Source organism: Rousettus aegyptiacus, unplaced genomic scaffold (assembly GCF_014176215.1).
Source record: "Rousettus aegyptiacus isolate mRouAeg1 unplaced genomic scaffold, mRouAeg1.p scaffold_m13_p_7, whole genome shotgun sequence".
Classification (NCBI taxonomy): Eukaryota; Metazoa; Chordata; class Mammalia; order Chiroptera; family Pteropodidae; genus Rousettus; species Rousettus aegyptiacus.
The window spans coordinates 104,756,522-104,775,542 of record NW_023416310.1 but is presented as its reverse complement, the minus strand read 5'-3'; the positions used below and the strand labels follow the sequence as shown (position 1 = coordinate 104,775,542).

The following is a 19,021-nucleotide window of genomic DNA, read 5'->3' as shown; positions in this document are numbered from 1 at the left end:
TTTTATCCTTATAGTTTATGGACTTCCTAGAATTTCTTGAAGAAATTGCAGCCTTATTTGGTCCAGTTGGCCCTGCGCACTGTGTATATTGTATGATTAACACATGTACAGACACATGTGGGTGTTTTTGGTCCCAGTGCTCTATTTAGAGTTTGCTAAATCATTTTTGTTGGAGCTAGAAAATAAACTTAGGAGGATTTTATTTTAGTACTTTTATCATGTTTTTCATTGTAATTTGCCTAGCCAGGGGATAATTTTAAAGGAATTTTTAAAGGTAAATTGTGTACCTAGCCAGTTGTGGAACTGTATAGTTCTCAACATACACTAAAAAGAAAATGGACATAAAATGTGTCATTTTAGTATAAAAGACAATAATACTGATTCTGTGTAAGGAACACAAACACATTCTTGTTTGTATGTTTACCACAGCTGTAGGAGAGAGTAGTGTCATGTATTCATTTTATAAAATAATATCGGCAGGTCATAGCTGTAAGAGTTCAAAGCTTGGGTCAGCTAGTTACTTACAATGCAGTCATGAAAAATGTATTTTTTTCTACTTTAATTTTCTTACCTATTAAGTGAGAAATGCAATATCTACCTTGGATGCTATCATTTTGATTAATGTAATAATTTTATGTAAATTACCTATAATTGTGACTAGCACATAGCATTTGTTTCAAATGTGGTGGTTTTCTTTGTAACTATCATGAATATGATTGTTATTGGTGTTTTAAGATGGCTGATTAATAATAGGAATCGGTTATAAAATAGGATAAGATGTTCCTATATACAAAGCAAACTGTCACAACATGAGAGTAAAATTTATAACATTGACCTCACACCCTTTTTCCAACTTTGAAGCTTGACAGTAGCTTCTCTAATATTCACTTCTTTAAAAAACATGCATTATCAATTGTAAGATGGCTTATTTACTGGAAAATATCAAAGCCTCCAGTTATTGGCTATCTTTCTTCAAATGTCTTTGCTTAATACCTTTCTTCCTCTTTTTCTTCTTTAGTTAAATTCGATTTAACTCACCTATCCTCCAAGCAATTCCAATTGAATGATAGAAAATTGTTCTAGATATAACTATAAACTTAGGTGTAACTACTACCCTGATGTACAATGTACCTGAGTTTCCAGCTGAGCTCAAACAGGAATTTACAGCTACTATCTCTACTGTCCTTTGTCCACTTTTCTTTTTTAACATACTGAAATTTAATATCCCCAAACACTTTGATAAATTTATTTGTTCAGATATTAACAGTCACCTCTTGATTGTGACATCCAGTCACCATCTCCTTAGTCACCTTTCTCTTTCATGTCTCTACAGCTTATGACACAGTTTTCCAATAACTCCTCTTGAGATGTTCCAATCCATAGGACCCCGGTGCACCATAATAGGCAGATCTCCCCCCTACTCAGGATTGTTCCTTCTCTGTATTCTTTTCTGATTTATTTTTAATCTCTGTTAATGACTGTCACCAAGGTGGAGTCCTTGATTTCTCTCTCTCTCTGTTTTCTCCACTTACTTTTATGGTTTCAGTGACTGCCTCTGCAAAGATGCCTCCCAGAGGGACAATAGCCTGACCTTGCTCTGGAGTTTTTGATGTTCCAGAGTTCTTACTGGATATTTTTACTAGTGTGTTACATCATTTTGTTAAACGCAAATCCCAAAGCTGAATTTATCAGATTATCCCTACAACTTGACTTCCATAGTCCTATAAATAATGGTCCCATTCTCACATAAGTAATAATAAAATGTTGTGTTCAATGTTTATGCTCCCACTTTCTATTGGTTCTCAAGTTCAGAATGCTTCCCCCCTCCCCCCTTTGTGGTGCCTTCTACCAGCGTGGAATTTTACACTAGACTCCCAACATCGTTATTTACAACTACATTGCTGGTCATTCTGCAACCTGCTGTTAGATAAAGCCTCTTGAACTAGTATCTGATTACCAAGTTCCTTGCTTTAGAGTGTTCAGTAGCTGCAAATTGATAAATTCATTGTCGTGGGCATACATTTAAACTCTCATTAGTAGGGCCATCTTCTTACACCTTCTTATTCTATCAGAATTATTTTATTCATGTGCTACTAAGGATACCACTTACTTCCTCACTTCTACTTATACCTAGTGAACTCATCCTTTTTCTATATCTTTATCCTATTCATTATTCAAAGAGTCTGTCTGTTTACTCCTTTGTGAAGCTTTCCTTGGCTTTAGAAATGTTCTCTTCTCTGAATCATAGTGATTCTGGTTGATGTCAGTGTTTCTTAAACATGAGTAATGTATATTGCCATTTGAAAGAGAAAAAGGAAAAATAAATCCCATTTCTGTAAGTTAAAAATAGCAGTAAACCTTTTGAGTGGTGATGTGAGCAGAGCAAGGGAGAATTTAAACAACATGGTTTATGTTCTTTAGTAAGGAGGTAACCATATCATTTTGTGAATTATCTTTTAAACTTAATTTGTGAAGTTTTATTTGACTCATATTTTTATAAGATATGTATGCCTTGTTTTTCCAATTCAATTATAAGCTCATTGGGTGCAGAGGCCTTCTTACCTTACTTCTGAGTATAAATAGGCAGCAAGCATTTGTTTCTATTTTCGTTGCTGCCTGTTTATTCAAGTAACAAAAGGATAGTGCTGGTATGGTTTACTATTACTAAAAATGGTTAAATTGAATAAGCAGTGTTCACTAATGGAAATTATGATTCAAAAACACATGCCTCTAATTCCAGCCACTGCCACCAGGTGGGGTGTATGCTACCTTTTGATATAGACCAAATAATTGAAACAGTTTCAGGAATTCGAATAATTAATCAGCAGTCAACAACTCTGGGATTAGCTATTGTGCCTTTTTAAAAGTAATTTTGAAATTAGACTTTTATCATATATATGGAGCTATATAGATATACTAGAATATTAAATGTTTTTTCAATATATTTTGAAAGCATAACTATTCAGCCAAAAGTAGGTGTCTACTCTATACTGACTACACTAAACCTTTCCTGAGAAAAAGCTAATTGTGTTCTACCCATCTGACACCTTCCTAGATGACACAAGATTGTTTTGCATGGCCTTATACTTACTTGTCTCTTGATTTTGACTTTTTCTGTACATTTTCTCTTCTATCCCACTTTATCTTATAATGAGCACTACTTCTATCCCACTTTATCTTATCTTATAGTGAGCATTCCTAAACTTCTGCTGAAAAACCTTTCCTGAGAAACAGCTAATTGTGTTCTACCTATCTGACACCTTCCTAAGTGACACGAGATTGTTTTGCATGGCCTTATACTAACTTGTCTCAGCCCCAGCTTCAGTCTCCTCAGGAAGGGCTTAGTTTCTCTTGTTCCAGCTCAGCTACTCCAGGGACCTAGTCCCTTCTGACTGTTTTCTCTCCAGTTGCATCTTCTTCTTCCACACACTTCTTAAATTAAAGGAGTTCCGTGAGCAAAATCTGAGGTCATTGCTCTGTTCCAAGACCCACATATTTCTAACTGGGCTGTCCCATTGTATTTTCTCTAGACTCACAACTCATAAGATATCACTGAATTTTTTACATGAAATAAAATTGACTGTTTGCCCTTGATAGTGCTATGGACTTAACATCTTTCCAAACAACTTCTCCCCCTGAAATTATGATAGCTTTTGTACATGAAATTTTTTCTTTCCATAAGTATTGAAATATCCTACCAAAACTCAAAATCCAAAAAAGAAGGGCAAGTCAATTAAGAAAAGAGATCGTATAAGAACTCGAGATTTATTTCATGTTTTATTGACTCTTACAGGTTATGTGGAAGTGCTGGTGATACCTACTGGAGCAAGAAGAATCAAAGTTGTGGAGGAAAAGCCGGCACATAGCTACTTAGGTAACCTGTGTTACAGACCCAGAGCCTATTCACACACGAGCCCCACTCCAGGCCCTGAGAGTTCTGTGATGATGAGGATGTCAGTCTGTTTCTAGTTACGTGTTTGAATTTCCCAGGAAGCACCTCTTGTCATATCAAGTAGAAATTTCTTTCCTTCTCTCCCAGGGACTTCCCAGGACCAAAAGCAATTTGGCTGTCTATGTGTTTTAGGGGGGTGTAAATTGCTTCCACATGTTAGTCCATATTAAAAAAAGAAAACAGTCATTGGAGGATTTGGGTATGTTTTATTTCATATATATACATTTATATAAACATTTCATAAATATATTTCTGTCATATATACACACGTACATATACACACATTGAAATTCATTGCATATGTAAATGCATATACGTGTGTGTTATATATAATAATTGCTTTAGAATTAGGAAATCTCGTAAAGTTCTTAGATTTTTTTCTACATTCTAAAAGGAACTTAATCTGTTAATGGGAAACAACACTCTCTCTTACCTCACTTCAGGTTCACTCACCTATGATGAAGGTATTTTTTATTTTTAATTATTATAGTGGAAAGAATTGTATCAGCTATTTTAATTAGGCCAATTAATGACTTTTAAATATATGGAACAAAATACTAAGTTGTCGAAGTACACATTGTTTTGTATATTAAAATTTCAAACTAATTAAGTCATATAAAATGATCTTTTAAAGTCACAAATAGAGAGATCTAATGTGATCAGGTCTGGCATAAGACTTAATATTTCCCCAGGATTTAAACTTTATATTTATATCTTTAAAGAAAAGCTTCATGCTTTTTTTCTTAGTAACAAAAATAATGTTCTCATTCTTTCTCAAATAAGAAATAGTGTCCCAGTTGGGAAACACTTTGTAGATGGTAAAAAAAATCCAATATTACAGGATTGTTTTTACTCTGCAGTATTGGGAATAGTCTCCATTTGAATCGAATTATTTTTCTCATTAGGATTTGCTTTCTAGGAGCAGGAACATTTGAGAAAAGGGGACAGGAAAATAAACCCTTTGTCATGTGGCACACTCATTAGTTTGTTATTACTAATATTTAAATTTTATCTGTTTTTACCTAATATGGTTTTCAAATGCATTGTGAGTGCAAGTAAATCATCCCAGATGTCCAAATTCATATTAAAGCTCCAATACCCAGTTTTTGGAGACACTATGCTAACTCTAAACAATTTTAATGCACTCATTCACTAGCAGACATTTGGCTGTTCTGCTGGGGAATATTTTTTTTCCCCCAAGCTGGAAAAGAATATAGATGTCTCAAATTGAGTTTTCTCAAATTCTTCAAAAGTCTACATTGTACTATGATTTTTAGTAACCTAAAAAATATGGCTAAGTAAACAAGTCAGTTTTATAAATGGAAGTCTCTATACTCTCCCTAATTCCTTATTTCTCAGACTCTTCAACCAATCCATTCTTGTTTTTGTCTTCCCTCTACTGTAACTGCCTTTGTCAAGGTCAGCAAATGCCCTCCATACTGACAACTCAACGATCACGTGTTATTTGCACTATACATAGTGTCCAAAACTGTTGCCCTTTCCTCAGCTCGTTAAATACTTTCTCTTTTGGCTTCTCAGACCCGAGGTCCCATGCCTCACTGGACACCCCTTACGGGTCTTTTGTGTAGGCTTCTCAACCTCTACATGGTTTCCAAATGTTACCACGCTGTTGACTCAAGCCCAGCCCTGCTCACTTCCCTGCTACGCTATTTCCCTAGGGAATCCCTTGGAGCTTCATCGCTGTCCCCATTTATCTGATGCAGATTATCAAATGTCTCATATGTACCTCAGAAATAATAAGTCTAAGTCCAAAATTATATTTCTGCCACATACAGAAACCTCATCCTCCTTTAGCATTGCCCATTATAGTAAATGTCACCGTATTAGTGGTCTAAGTCTGTAACAATTACAACAAACTTGGTGGTTTTAAAACAGCAGAAATGTATTCTCTCACAGTTCTGGAGGCTATAATCAATTTTTATGGACCCAAAATCAAGATGTCTGCAAAGCCATGCTTTCTCTGAGGACTCTACGGGAATATCCATTCTGATGGCTACCAGCATTCTTTTGCTTGTGGCCACATCATTCCAGTATCTGTCTCCCTGGTGCCACTGTCTTCTCCTCTTTTTCTGTGTTCAAACCTCCTTCTCCCTACCTTTCATAAGGGAACATTTTGATTGCACTTCAGGCCCACCAGGATAATCCAGGATAATCTCCCCATCTCAAGATCCTTAATTTAATCATGCCTGCAGAGTTATTTGTTTGTTTGTTTCTTTGTTTGTATACCATGTAAGGTAGCATTTCAGGTTCCAAGGATTTGGACATGAATATCTTTTTTTCCTTTTTCCCTTAATAATACTTGTTTTTTTAATTGTGGTAAAATACACATAAAATTTACCATCTTAACTATGTTAAGTGTCCAGTTCATTAACATTGAATATATTCACCTTGTTGTGTAACTACTACCACTATCATCTCCAGAAGTCTTTTCATTTTGCAAAACTGAAACTTTATATCCATTAACCAATAATCACTATTATGCTTTCTATCTTCACGGATTCGACTACTTTGCATACTTCATGGATGTGAAACTATACAGTAACTATTGTTTTGTGATTGACTTATATCACTTAGAATAATGTCCTTGAGATTTAACTGCACTGTAGCAGTGTCAGAATTTTCTTCCTTTTTAAGGCTGAGTAATACTCCATTGTTTGTATACATTACATTTCTTCATCCATTCCTTCATCCATGGACGCTTGGGTTGATTCTATGTTTTAATTGTTATGAATAATGCTTCTGTGAAAATGGTATACAAATATTTCTTCAAGACCTTGCTTTTCATTCTTTCGAGCATATACTTAGAAGTAGAATTGCTGAATCATATGGTAATTCTATTTTTAATTTTTTTGAGAAACTGCCACATAACATTTTTTATTCCCACCAACAGTGTGCAATGGTTCCAGTTTCTCTATATCCTCACCAACACTTGTCGTTTTCTGTTTATTTTAATAGTAACCATCCTAATGGGTTTGAGGTAATATCTCAATGTGGTTTTTGATTTGCATTTCCCTAAGGATTACTGGTGCTGAAGCATATTTTTGTGTGCTTGTTGGTCATTTGTATATCTTCTTTGGAGAAACGTCCATTCTAGTCCTTTGCCCATTTTTGAGTTAGGTTGTTTGTTTTTCTTTGTTGATAAATTTTAGGAGTTCTCTATATAGTCTAGATATTAATCCCCTACCAGATATATGATATATAAGTATTTTCTCAATTCGTGGGTTTTTATTCTGTTAAAAGTGTCTTTTGCTGCACAAAAGTTTATGTATATGCAATTATTTTTAATTTTCATGAAATTCAGTTTGTCTGTTTTTCTTTTATTACCTGTGCTTTTGGTGCCAAATCCAAGAAATCACTGCCAAATTTAGTGTTGTGAAGCTTTTGCCTTACGTTTTCTTCTAAGAGTTCTTAGGTCTTACATTTAGATCTTTGATCCACTGTGAGTTAATTTTTGTGTATGGTGTTAGTTAAGGATTCAACTTCATTTTTCTGCATGTAGTTACTCAGTTTTCTTAGCACCACTGATTGAAAAACTGTCCTTTCTCCACTGAATGATTTTGGCACTCTTTTCAAAAATAATTTGGCTAAATAGAAGGTTTATTTCTGGGATCTGTATTCTATTCCATTGGTCTGCATGTCTGTTTTTATGCCAGTAGTACACTGTTTTGATTACTGTAGCTTTCTAGTAAGTTCTGAAATCAGGAAGTGTGAGTCTCCAGCTTTGTTCTTCTTTTTCAAGATTGTTTTGGCTACTTAGGGCCACTTGAGATTTCATACAAACTTTAGGATAGGATTTTTTATTTCTGCAAAAAAAAAAAAAAAAAAAAGCCGCTGAGATTTTGATAGGAGTTGCATTGAGTTTGTAGGTTATTTTAGATAATGTCGACAACTTAATAATATTGAGTCTTCCAATCCATGAACCTGGAATGTGGTTCCATTTATATCTTCTTTAATTTCTTTCCACAATATTTTTAGTTTTCACTGTATAAGCCTTTCATCTTCTTGGTTAATTCCCAAGGACTTTATTCTTTTTGATGCTATTTATTGTAAATAGAATTATTTTCTTAATTTTATTTTCTGATCTTTATTGTTAGTACATAGAAATGCAACTACTTTTTGTGTGTTGACTTTTTATCTTGCTTCTTTGTTGAATCCATTTATTCTAACAGTTTATTTTTTGTAAAATTTTTAGAGTTTTCTATATATAAGATTATATCATCTGTGAAGAGAAATAATTTTACTTCTTCCTTTTTGATTTGGATGCCTTTTGTGCTTCTGAATTTGGTTTGCTAGGATTTTACTGAGGAATTTTACAATAATATTCATAATGGAAATTGGTCTATAGTTTTATTTCGTTTGTTTGTTCTGTTTCTTTGTAGCATTTTTGTCTAGCTTTGGTATCAGAAAAGTGCTGGCCTCATTGAATGAGTGAGGAAGTCTTCCCTCCACTTTAGTTCTTTAGAAAATCTAAAGATTGGTGTTAGTTCTTTTTTAAATGTTTGGTAAAATTTGCCGATGAAGCCATAAAGTCCAGGACTTTTCTTGGGATAATTTTTATTATTGATTCAGTGTGCTTACTAGTTATAGGTATATTTAGGATTTCTGTTTCCTTGTGCTTCAGTCTCGGTAGGTTTTGTGTCTACAGGAATTTGTTTATTTCACTTAGGTTATCCAGTTTGCTAGCATTCAGTTGTTCATAGTACTTTATTATTCTTTGTTACCGTAACATCGATCAAAATGTTCCCACTTTCATTTCTGTTTTTTCAGTTGTCTCTCTTTTTTCTTCCGTAGTCAAGCTAGCTAAAGGTTTGTCGATTTAGTTGATCTTTTCAAAGAACCAACTTCTGGTTTTGTTCATTTTTATCAATTATTTTTCCATTCTTTATTTCACTTATCTCTGCTCTAATCTTTATTATTTTCTTCCTTCTGGTAGCTTTCAGTTTAGTTTATTCTTTTTGTAGTTTCTTAAGTTGTAAAGTTAGATTGTTCATCTTCTTTTTTAATGTAAGCTTTCGTAACTATAAATTTCCCCTATAGGGCTGCTTTCACTGTGTCCCATCAGTTTTGGAATGTCATATTTTTTTTCCATTTGTCTTGAAATATTTTCTAATTTCCCTTATGATTTCTTCTTTGAGCCATTCATTGTTTGTGCTGTTTCATTTCCATAAATTTGTGCATTTTCCAGTTTTCCTTCTGTTATTGACTTTTAACTTCACCTCATTGTGCTCAGAGAAGATACTTTGTACAATATCTACCTTGTAGGACATGGATATCTTGGAGGAGGCATTATTTATCACGGTCACTAATTTCTACTCAGTAGATTATATTAAAGCTAGGAGTTTCCCTTGATAATTCTCTTTGTCACTTTAATATATCAGCAAATCCTGTCAATTATTCAAATCCGTCACTTTCTTTCTATATCCACTGTGACCCCCTAACCAAGCTACTCTCTATTACATTGTCCTGCTTTGTTTCCTTTATAGCACTTATCACTGTCTGAATTTTCTTATTTGGTTACATGTATGCTTTTACAGTCTCTATCGCCATTGTTAATTCTTAAAGGCGGGGATCCTTTTGCTCAGAGCTATATCTGCAGTAAATAAAACAGAGTCTGACACACAGGAAATAGTAAAGACTTTCTGAGTGAAATTTAATTAAGAAAAGATGTTTCACATTTGTATAGTGATTAGTCTGAGCCAGTACATTAAATATATCCGTTAAGTAAATCCTCACAACAACTCTGAAATATGTGCTGCTAATTTTTAAAATCAGGTAGTAGAAGAACAGGGGGGTTAAGTTTCTTTTCCAAGGTCACACATTTAAAAAGTTGTGACCCTGGATTTAAATCCAAACAATGTGTCCACAGTGTATGGTTCCTATTGTCTCCCTTTCACTTTTTCTTTTTAATCATTGCCTTGCATGCAACATTTGTGATTTTAAAGTACATGTCATATATGAACACATTGTCTTTGAATTTCCTCCGAATTCCCTCTTTTCTCCTTCTCTCAACTAGTGTCAATTGGTGTACAGAATTAATTCAGAGGAATACAAATCATGAAACGACAGTTTTCTTCTCTCATCACTACCTTCAAGTCTGCCAGATCCCATTTTCTTTCCCTGATGCAGATCTGTAAACATAAATCTCCAATAGCTTTGTGTTATTAAAAGACCATTCAAGTTAAATATGGAATCACATATCTGTGTTAAGTGTGTGGCCTTATTAATGTGAGTTTTCCTTGTGTTTAGTATTAGGCTTAGACCTGAGCTGCCAGGTTCTTTTCCTTGTATAAGGAAATAGAACCAGTGCCCCTAAACATCCTGAATACTAGTCTGAGGTTAAATAAAGGTTGAAAATACTAGTATGTTACCATGTTTATGCAAGAACCCACTAAATTTCCTTACTTGCTTAAGCAAGTAAGCAAGCATGAAAATGAAGAGACCAGCTGCATAATCCAATCAAGAGAACAGGAAAACCCCAGTAGTTTCTAGAGACTTTGAAGCAGTTGAACTGTTGAAACTTGTTGAAGAATGTATGTGAATATTGATAGAAGATGAAGATTTAGAGATGACTTCTAGGTTTCTGGCTTAAACAGCTGGGCAAATAATGCTGGCTAGAGCACATGGATGAGGGGTAAAATTGGGAAAAAAAAAAAAAAAAGAAGTAACACAGTATTGAAACCCTAGATTTCAAGCCTGTGCTATATATTGTTTGCCTTAAGAATGACAGAATATACATATCATAAATCACACTTCCTAAAGGCTCTTTTGGGCATTAGAAGGAAGTCATTGAAATCTTCATCTATAAAAGCATTAGCAAAAAAGAAAGGAAAATAGATCATACCCTGGCAAACTAATCATTCTGTAACAAATTAACTTGTCTACATAAAACTATATATTATCTCATGGGAGACATTTAATTTCCACCCAATACAATTATTCTTTTTCATTATTCTCTTTGAATTATATTCCCATATGCAATTATTATCTGCTTTTCTGAAGATTGTGACTTTATTATTTGGTTAATAATTTAGTAATTTATCAAAAAGCCTCAAATGGAGAGTAAAGTAGGTCAGAGAGACCATACGTTATATCTTTATAACATCACTATAGCTTATGATTTTTAAAAACCTAAAAAAGATCACATGGGTTATCTTAACCTTGCTTGCCGTTTTGCATACAACCACTATGGAAAAACTTCTCGCTAAAAACAATTAAAAGTGTTGAGAAAAACGCAAAAGGAGGAAAAAAGAACATTTTTAAAATTTGACTCACATGCTATAAAGAAAAGCGAGAATAGGATGCCAGAGTATTCGGCTGCCTGAAGTCCCACTTATGCTTAATTCTGGTAAGAGAGTAAAGGAGGCATCTAAAAAATGCAAAGGAAAGGGCTTGTAGAAATGACCAACTCAGCCAGTTAAAGTCCATTCCTAACTGCCTTCTCCCTCCTCCAGGACTCTGCAACTTACATCTTGATTCATGGCTTGCCAACCAACTAATGTCCTTCCTTATCTCTGTAGCTGTGTAGGAATGATAAGACTATATAAAACTGCTTGCTATGTTACAATCAGGGCTCAGCATTAGGGTAGGAATCCACTGAGCAGGTGCTGGTATCAATAAGTGCTACTTTCTGCTTATAGCCTCAGTGTCCCGTCTCTCCAAGAATCCTATAACAGTGTTCATAATGCCAAGGTAGCGAGTTCTACAAGGTAAAATGACCTGTAAATAGATAAGATCAGTGGTCTGGAAATTCCTCCTCCCTTGCAGCCCCCAGCTCAAAGCTCCTCCTCTTCATCCTGAGTCACAAAGTGCATGTAGAACCTCAGACAAAGGAATCACACGCCCCTTGCATGGACATGGCAAAGATAAATAAGCTGTGAGAGATCTAACCAAGGCGAGCTCGTGCTTTGGGCCTGTTGAAAGCCACACGCTCTCTGCCAGCATTAAATTCTCCTTCCTCTAACAAAGTTCTCTGAGTGTCCAAATTACTCCATTGAGTGTTACTTCCTGCAACACTGATAACCAGTTTAAACTTTGAGAGCCAAGGGATGCTGTAGATAGAAAATAAAGCCTAAGACCTTTGAAAAGTAGAGACTCTAATAGGAGGCCCCTGCCTCTAAAAGCAGGACCCAAAGGGCTACAAGCTCACTGTGAAAAAGAAAGAAAAATATACGTGCACCTAAAAGAAGAAAGAAAGGGAATGTGTCTGTGTTAACACTGGAACTCGGAAGAGGTAGAAAATCAACTTCCCTGAAAATTTGCAAACAAAAGCAAATGTTCATACGAATTTGTGGCACCAATTTATTCTAACTGTGAAGTCAGAAGCCTTGGCTGACATATGCAAATCCAAAAATTTTTTGAAGTAATGCACCTTCAAAACAAGCCTCAAAGGAATTCTATAAAGTTCAACGAATAAAATTTTATAGCAAAAAAAAGTTCAGACAACATCAAAGGAAATAGATGCTACAAACAAAAGCTGTGAAAATAAGGGAGAGCAGAATCAGACATAGATATAGCAGTATCATATATGATTCATATACAGAAAATATAAAAATATTAGGTCAATATGTTTAAATATACAAAAGAGGAATTTACAATTTTACAAGAATAAGTAGAATCAACTAAACACATATTTAGAAAACCAAATATAATTTTTTAAATGAAATTTTAAAAACTCGATAGAAAACAAGATAGGAGAAGAATAGCAGAAATATACAGCAAGCAGGAAAAAAGAAAGCACAAAATAAGATGGCATAAACAAATCAAAACAGACCAGCAATCTCAAACATTTAAAAACTTAATCTCTAGTAAAAAGAATATTTATAAGACTGGAGTTTAAAAATAATTTAGGTATATGGAATTTTTTAAGAAGTTTTTTTCAGGTATTTTTTATTAGAGATTTTTCAAAAAATATTTCTTTATAATTGTGCCCTGAGTATATGTTGAAATATGGGAGCAAGGAGTAGGGAGAATGGAATTATACTGGCTATGGTACAAATCTAGGCCGAAAAGATTTCTCAAAATATTTAATAGACTTTAAGAGATATACAAGGAAATAGTTTACCTTTTAGGCAAAATCATTATTTAAAAAATCAATTTAACATTGTTTGAAGCATATCCATTTGTAAATGGTATTATGATATTTGCAGTATTGAGAGTTTTCTGTCAATGTATCCCTTTTCAAGTTTAAAATTCAAGGTAAAAATTAATATTTACATATTTTTCATAAATCTGAAAATATATATGCTTGATATTTATCTAAATACTTTATATACAGTACATGCTAAAGATATTATTGATAGAAATTAAGATTAATGAGATAAAATTTCAATAGTTTTATTGGTAATTGCTTGTAATAATGCGATTATAAGCACCAGAAAAATTCCAGTGGACCAGAAAAACATGAACAGATAATGAATAATTTACTTGATTAATTTAAATAAACATGCAAATTATAGATAAGTAAATGAATAATAAATTTCATAGCAATAAAACAAATTTTTATTTAAAAAATCTGGATTGTTCAAAATTTAATGCCTGATATTTCTTCTCACCCATTTCTCTTGCTAGTCTTTCCCATTTCATTATTTGCCATCATAACCCACCTGTTTTCTCATCTTAGAAACCTAGTATCATACCTGACACTTCCTTTCATGACAACCAAGTCATCATCGTATGTTATTAATTTCACTCCTAAATTGTTCTTGCTATTTTTCTCCACCGCCTTAATCCAAGCCACCATTACTTTCAGTTGGGCTACTAGGTTAATGTTATATCCTGACTTCCCTATCCAAATTTGCCCTACCTCAGTCCATTTTCTTCACAATATTTTTCAAAATCTTTTAGAGCTTTACATATTTTTTTCTTAGGAAAAAAAAAAAACACCTCAAAATATTAACAAGGCCCACCAGGTCTTCCCATTCCTTACTTCTCCAGGTTCATCTCTGTGGTTCACTTCAGTGCGTTTGGCATCACGCACATTTGTCTCTGGATGCTCCCCAAGCTACATTGAGCTTTCTGTAGTTTTCTTAGCCTTGAATGAACTTTCGCTGCTTTTCGTTTTCCCCTGTCCAGCATCTCCAGTAAATGACATCCTTCAGGCAAGCCTTTCCTGACTTCTCCCACATGAGCTTCAGCATAATTAGAATTAGGAATTTATATTACTTATTTCATTTCTCATTCACTATCTAGATTATGAATTCTGTGAAGCCAGAGAATATATTTATGTTGTTCATTTTAGAATTTCCTAGGACTTTGAGGATTGCTTGCTTTATAGCTGATACTTGACACATCATTATTTAGTCTCGATTAAATATTATACAAAAGAAAGGTGCTTCCAAGAAGGTGTTCAGAATTAGACACTTTAGCTGCTATCATGCAAGTATAAATTGAAAGCTAATTTGAAATTATTTTTCAAAATCTATAAGTGTTCAAGTTCTTTGGCCCTGTAATCCTAAATCTGGAAACTTATCCAAGGGAAATATTGAGTTATATACATAATTAGCATACAGTATATTTATCTGAGCATTATATACAATATGAAAAACTTGGAAACCTTCAAGAATTCAATAAATAGAGATTAGCTTAAATAATATTTAGCAAGATTTATTGGCTTAAGTTATCAAAACATTTTTATAGCATTATAACATATAAAAGCCTTTAATGAACACATAAGCGACTTTTCGGAAGATAATTCAGTTAAATGGGAGAGTCTAAAAACTTAAATTAAAAAAATTAAACAACTTGCAAAAAAAATAAAAAGGATCTCTAATTTAAAATGATGATCATAACATCTCACTTTCATGTCATGAATCTTATTTAAATAGTAACAGAGATCAATTCAAAACAGAAATAGAGAAAAAAGTTTAGGTAAACAATGTTGTTTTGGAAAATTGTATACAAATGATGCTGTTGATGGGTGAAAATTGGCATTTATCTTCCATTTTTTGTACACAGCTAAAGGTGTGAAAAGGTCCCGAGTTTAGTGTTTAAGACTAACATATTATTTTAGTATTTTTTTGTAGTGAATAAAACTGTCATTTTGATCTGTTAGTTGACATACAATTTAATGACTTGTCTTTAATGATGCACTTTTCTGGATGGCATAGGAGATCTAGATCATGTCAAAAATGTCATGCCAGTGCTCACGTTGTTTGCAGGGTCATTGCATAGACAACACAAAAACACACACTGAGCCTTAAAAAAGAATATGTTAAAGAACGTATGATTAAGGACAAAAATAAGGATTATAGACATCAAGTGTCCAAAGAAGTGTGCAGGAGTCCAAGATAAATATGGCCACGTAGTTGTGGACAACTTCAGGAGCAGAGAGTTTATGGAATTTGCTATGATTTCAGACTTTCCCATCGAGAACACGCCTCATGTTTTAGGTCAGGGAGTTGACCCATTAGTTGAGAAACAAACGAAATCCTTTTAATGAAGTCATGTGATGTGGATATGGATTAATGCTTCTTACTTGTTAATTCTCATAATATTTTTAAACTTCTTTATAGCTCTCCGCGACACTGGAAAACAGTCTATCAATAGTGACTGGAAGATTGAACATTCTGGAGCATTCAACTTAGCAGGGACTACTGTTCATTACGTAAGACGAGGCCTCTGGGAGAAGCTCTCTGCCAAAGGTCCTACCACGTCACCTTTGCACCTCCTGGTATGAGTCAGGGACATTGAGTAATCAGCTCCCCATGGCAAAGGCCATTCCCACCCTGCCTTCTCTAATCTTTTTCCCAAATTTGAATTGTCAAGTAGATATTCAAATGATTTAAGAGATGGTTCTTTAGGGTTTTTAAAAATGTGTTTTAAATCATAATATATAAAAATGGGATTTAAAAAAAGAAAACAAAATACACAAACAATGGAAATTATTACAAGAGGAACTGGACTCAGACTCAAAGTAGAGGCGAATTACAGGCAGTGAGGAGCTCCTCTTTTTCCTAAAATCATATTTTACTAACCAGAGCTGATGTCTGTGAAGAGAGTACTATAATATGGTAAATCATAGCATTTTATACACCCATGAGGTGGACATGGTCTGAATCTGTATAAAATGTCTGATAAAATGGTTGCTATTTCTGGGGAAAAGATTTGGTAAATATATCTAACAGTACTTCCAATTATCCTATTCTGCTTTCTTATTAGATTAATTAATTCCTGAAAAAAAAAACTATGAAAATTGGAATATTTGGGATAAGTTTTTTTTTTTTTTAGCATGTAATAAAAGACTAGGTATGAGGCAGGACAGAGTATGGAATGGAAGAAGCAGGACAGTGGGACTCTGTGCCCAAACTGGTGGCAGGTTCAAATGCCCGTTTTGACCTTGATCATTGCAGTCAGCGCTAACGGCACAGAAGCCAGAGAACTGACTGCACAGCTGGCGCGTTTTCCATTGCAGTGACAAAGTCTAAAATTCAGACACTTCAACACCTCTTTAAGTCCACACATAAAAACAACTCTAAAACACGATCAACTGACTCTTTATTTGGAGTGTGGTATGCCACATTATTTAGTACCTGCACACAATTTAAGTTGAATTTATCTTCAATTGGAGACATCTGTGTTGCTAGTCCAAGAGCCAGAGGTTGAAATCATGCATTGGCCCACTTGCTTTTCTACTTTGATGTGCCTGTGAAACACTGGGTTTCTCTTTGAAAGGCACACTCTGATTCGTTTGGTCCTGAGGTCCACATTTCTAACCAGCTCCCAGGTGATGCCACCACTACTGGTCCACGGACCACGTTTTAAAGAACGATGTTTTCTAGAACTGCAACTGATAGGTTTTACCAACAGAGATAAAAAGAGAGCAAGGAGAGTAAATGGGACCTTCTCTTCCAAATCTTGATGATGATGATGACAATGTTGTGATGATGATGACCACTATTCATTGAGCACTAAGAGTCAGATACTATCCAAAAGTGCTTTAAGCTCATTATAGCATTTAATACTGATAATAACGCTGTGTCATGTGTATTATTATTACTCCATTTTTCTGATTGTAAAAAATGACAACTAAGTATGAGAAGGGTTAGATAATTTGCACGGTGTTATCTCCCAATAAGTAATTTAGCTGTGAACAAATCAGGTGTTAATGGTCTGTGCTGTCTCTCCTAATATAAAGCTTAGATCTAAACTTTTGGCACCACATAGCCTGGGATCATAAATGTATGTATGCTTTGCATGAATATTTGTTCATCTCCCCAAATTCATTTGGATCCTATTATTTCATTCAAAGTGGAAACTTTGTGCCCCATGCTGTCTGGAGAGAGGGGAAAAAATGACTAAACAAACAACATATGACCGATATCTAGCTATTCCCAACTTATTGTTTTAAATTTATTTTTCATTTACAGTTGATGTACAATATTATATTAGTTTCAGGTGTACAACAGAGTGATTAGATATTTATATACCTTACAAAGTGCTCACCTGTGGTCACTTAGAATAACATCGTTCCCAATAACAAACATTTTTAATGATTGGATTGCAGGAAATACCATCAGGTTGCCTGTTTTATATGAGTGTAACCTACATGTTTTTTATGGAACAGGACCGAAGCTCTTTTACTGAGCCTCTAATTCAAAATCTTAAAAGTTTATGTGAGACCTCAGTTTTGGGCGAGGGGAATTTCCTTGCTGCAGAATCCTTAATTTGACTGGTAATTACCAAGGTTTTTCCTGGAAGCATGAAGCATAATTAAAGTCAGTGAACTATGTCTTAAAGAAGGCATCTATGTGACCTGGATTTATTCAGTAATCCAAGGGAAACGGCACTTCTCAGATATTTTTCTTTAATGACTATTACAGACTGAAATCCAGTACTGCACTTTGAAAGGCAATACCTTCTGCTGCCATGCGTCAGTCTGTGCCCTCAGCTGTAACACGGTCACACTTTCCTTCTTGCAAAAACACACTGCCAATTTCAAATGGTTTCAAAAAGAGCTAATGATTTTGTAGCCAATGTCTCTATTTTAAACGCATTATTTATTCAAGGATAATCTAAAGCTCTATCAATGAAAATGCAGTTTTTTAGAAAAATAGACACTTCTTCATTTAATTAAATAAGTTGGCAAAATGCTACTATTTATATGTTCATTTCATCAATTTCAAAACTATGTGTTAGTCTGGTTGTGTCCATAAACAAGGTAAGTCAGTTTCTCTCTCTCTCTCTCTCTCTCTCTCTCTCTCTCTCTCTCTCTCACTCTCTCTCTCTCTCTCTCTCTCTCTCTCTCTTCTCCCCCCACCCCAATTTAGCTGAGAATCACTTATTACTGGGAACATCAAATGAGATATTTCAAGCAAAAATAAGCACTGTGATGTACTTAGAATTAGTACACAGTATGTTATGTATATGTGAATTTAAAAACTATTTTTATTATTGACATGTTGACTTCTAATGCCATCGCACTATTTCCCTAGTCCACATATTAAAATGTATTTTAGTATTTCTGTTGATATATTGAATAGCATTTGAAAAAAAGAAGTAAAGAATGTTAACCTTGGGCTCCTTTAAATTTTCTCATGAAACGTTAACTCTGAATTACCTATCATTGCAAGTAACTCGACACAGTTTAAGTACTGAACAAAGTTCCCTAACTTAACATAATTTAAAGTTTAAATATATATGTTTTTGTGCATCACCTTGTATTACAGAGATTGCTTTCATAAATCCTCAGATTCCTAGGAGTGCTATATCCCTTGGAATTGTTTGACATGTTTTGTGCAAATGTGTTTATAAAGAAACATATATCCTTACTCATTCTTTTACTTAAAAAGAGTATATTTCAGGTATATGTATTTATTTTTTCATTTAAAATATGTATGATTTCCCATCATGACCGATTTTGAGCTTAGTACAGGATACCAAGGGAGAACAAAACAGACCCCTGCTTATGTCTTGTGTTGTCCCAAATTCAGTCATTCTCGTATATCCTTTATGGTTTATTGCACTGTTTACATATGTGTACATAACTGTACTATTATTAAGTTAATATTTATTTAAAAATTCATTTTAACATAATTCCTTTTTTGAAGGAAG

General features: G+C 34.1%; 1 protein-coding gene across 1 annotated transcript in view; it reads left to right on the top strand.

Annotated features, from left to right (window-relative positions):
* ADAMTS19 (ADAM metallopeptidase with thrombospondin type 1 motif 19) overlaps positions 1-19,021 on the top strand; it is a 212,866-nt gene that overhangs the window by 153,246 nt on the left and 40,599 nt on the right. The window contains exons 16-17 of the mRNA XM_016158274.2: positions 3,794-3,874; positions 15,484-15,641. Coding sequence (XP_016013760.2) covers positions 3,794-3,874; positions 15,484-15,641 — 239 coding nt within the window. The remainder of the gene's footprint in view (positions 1-3,793; positions 3,875-15,483; positions 15,642-19,021) is intronic.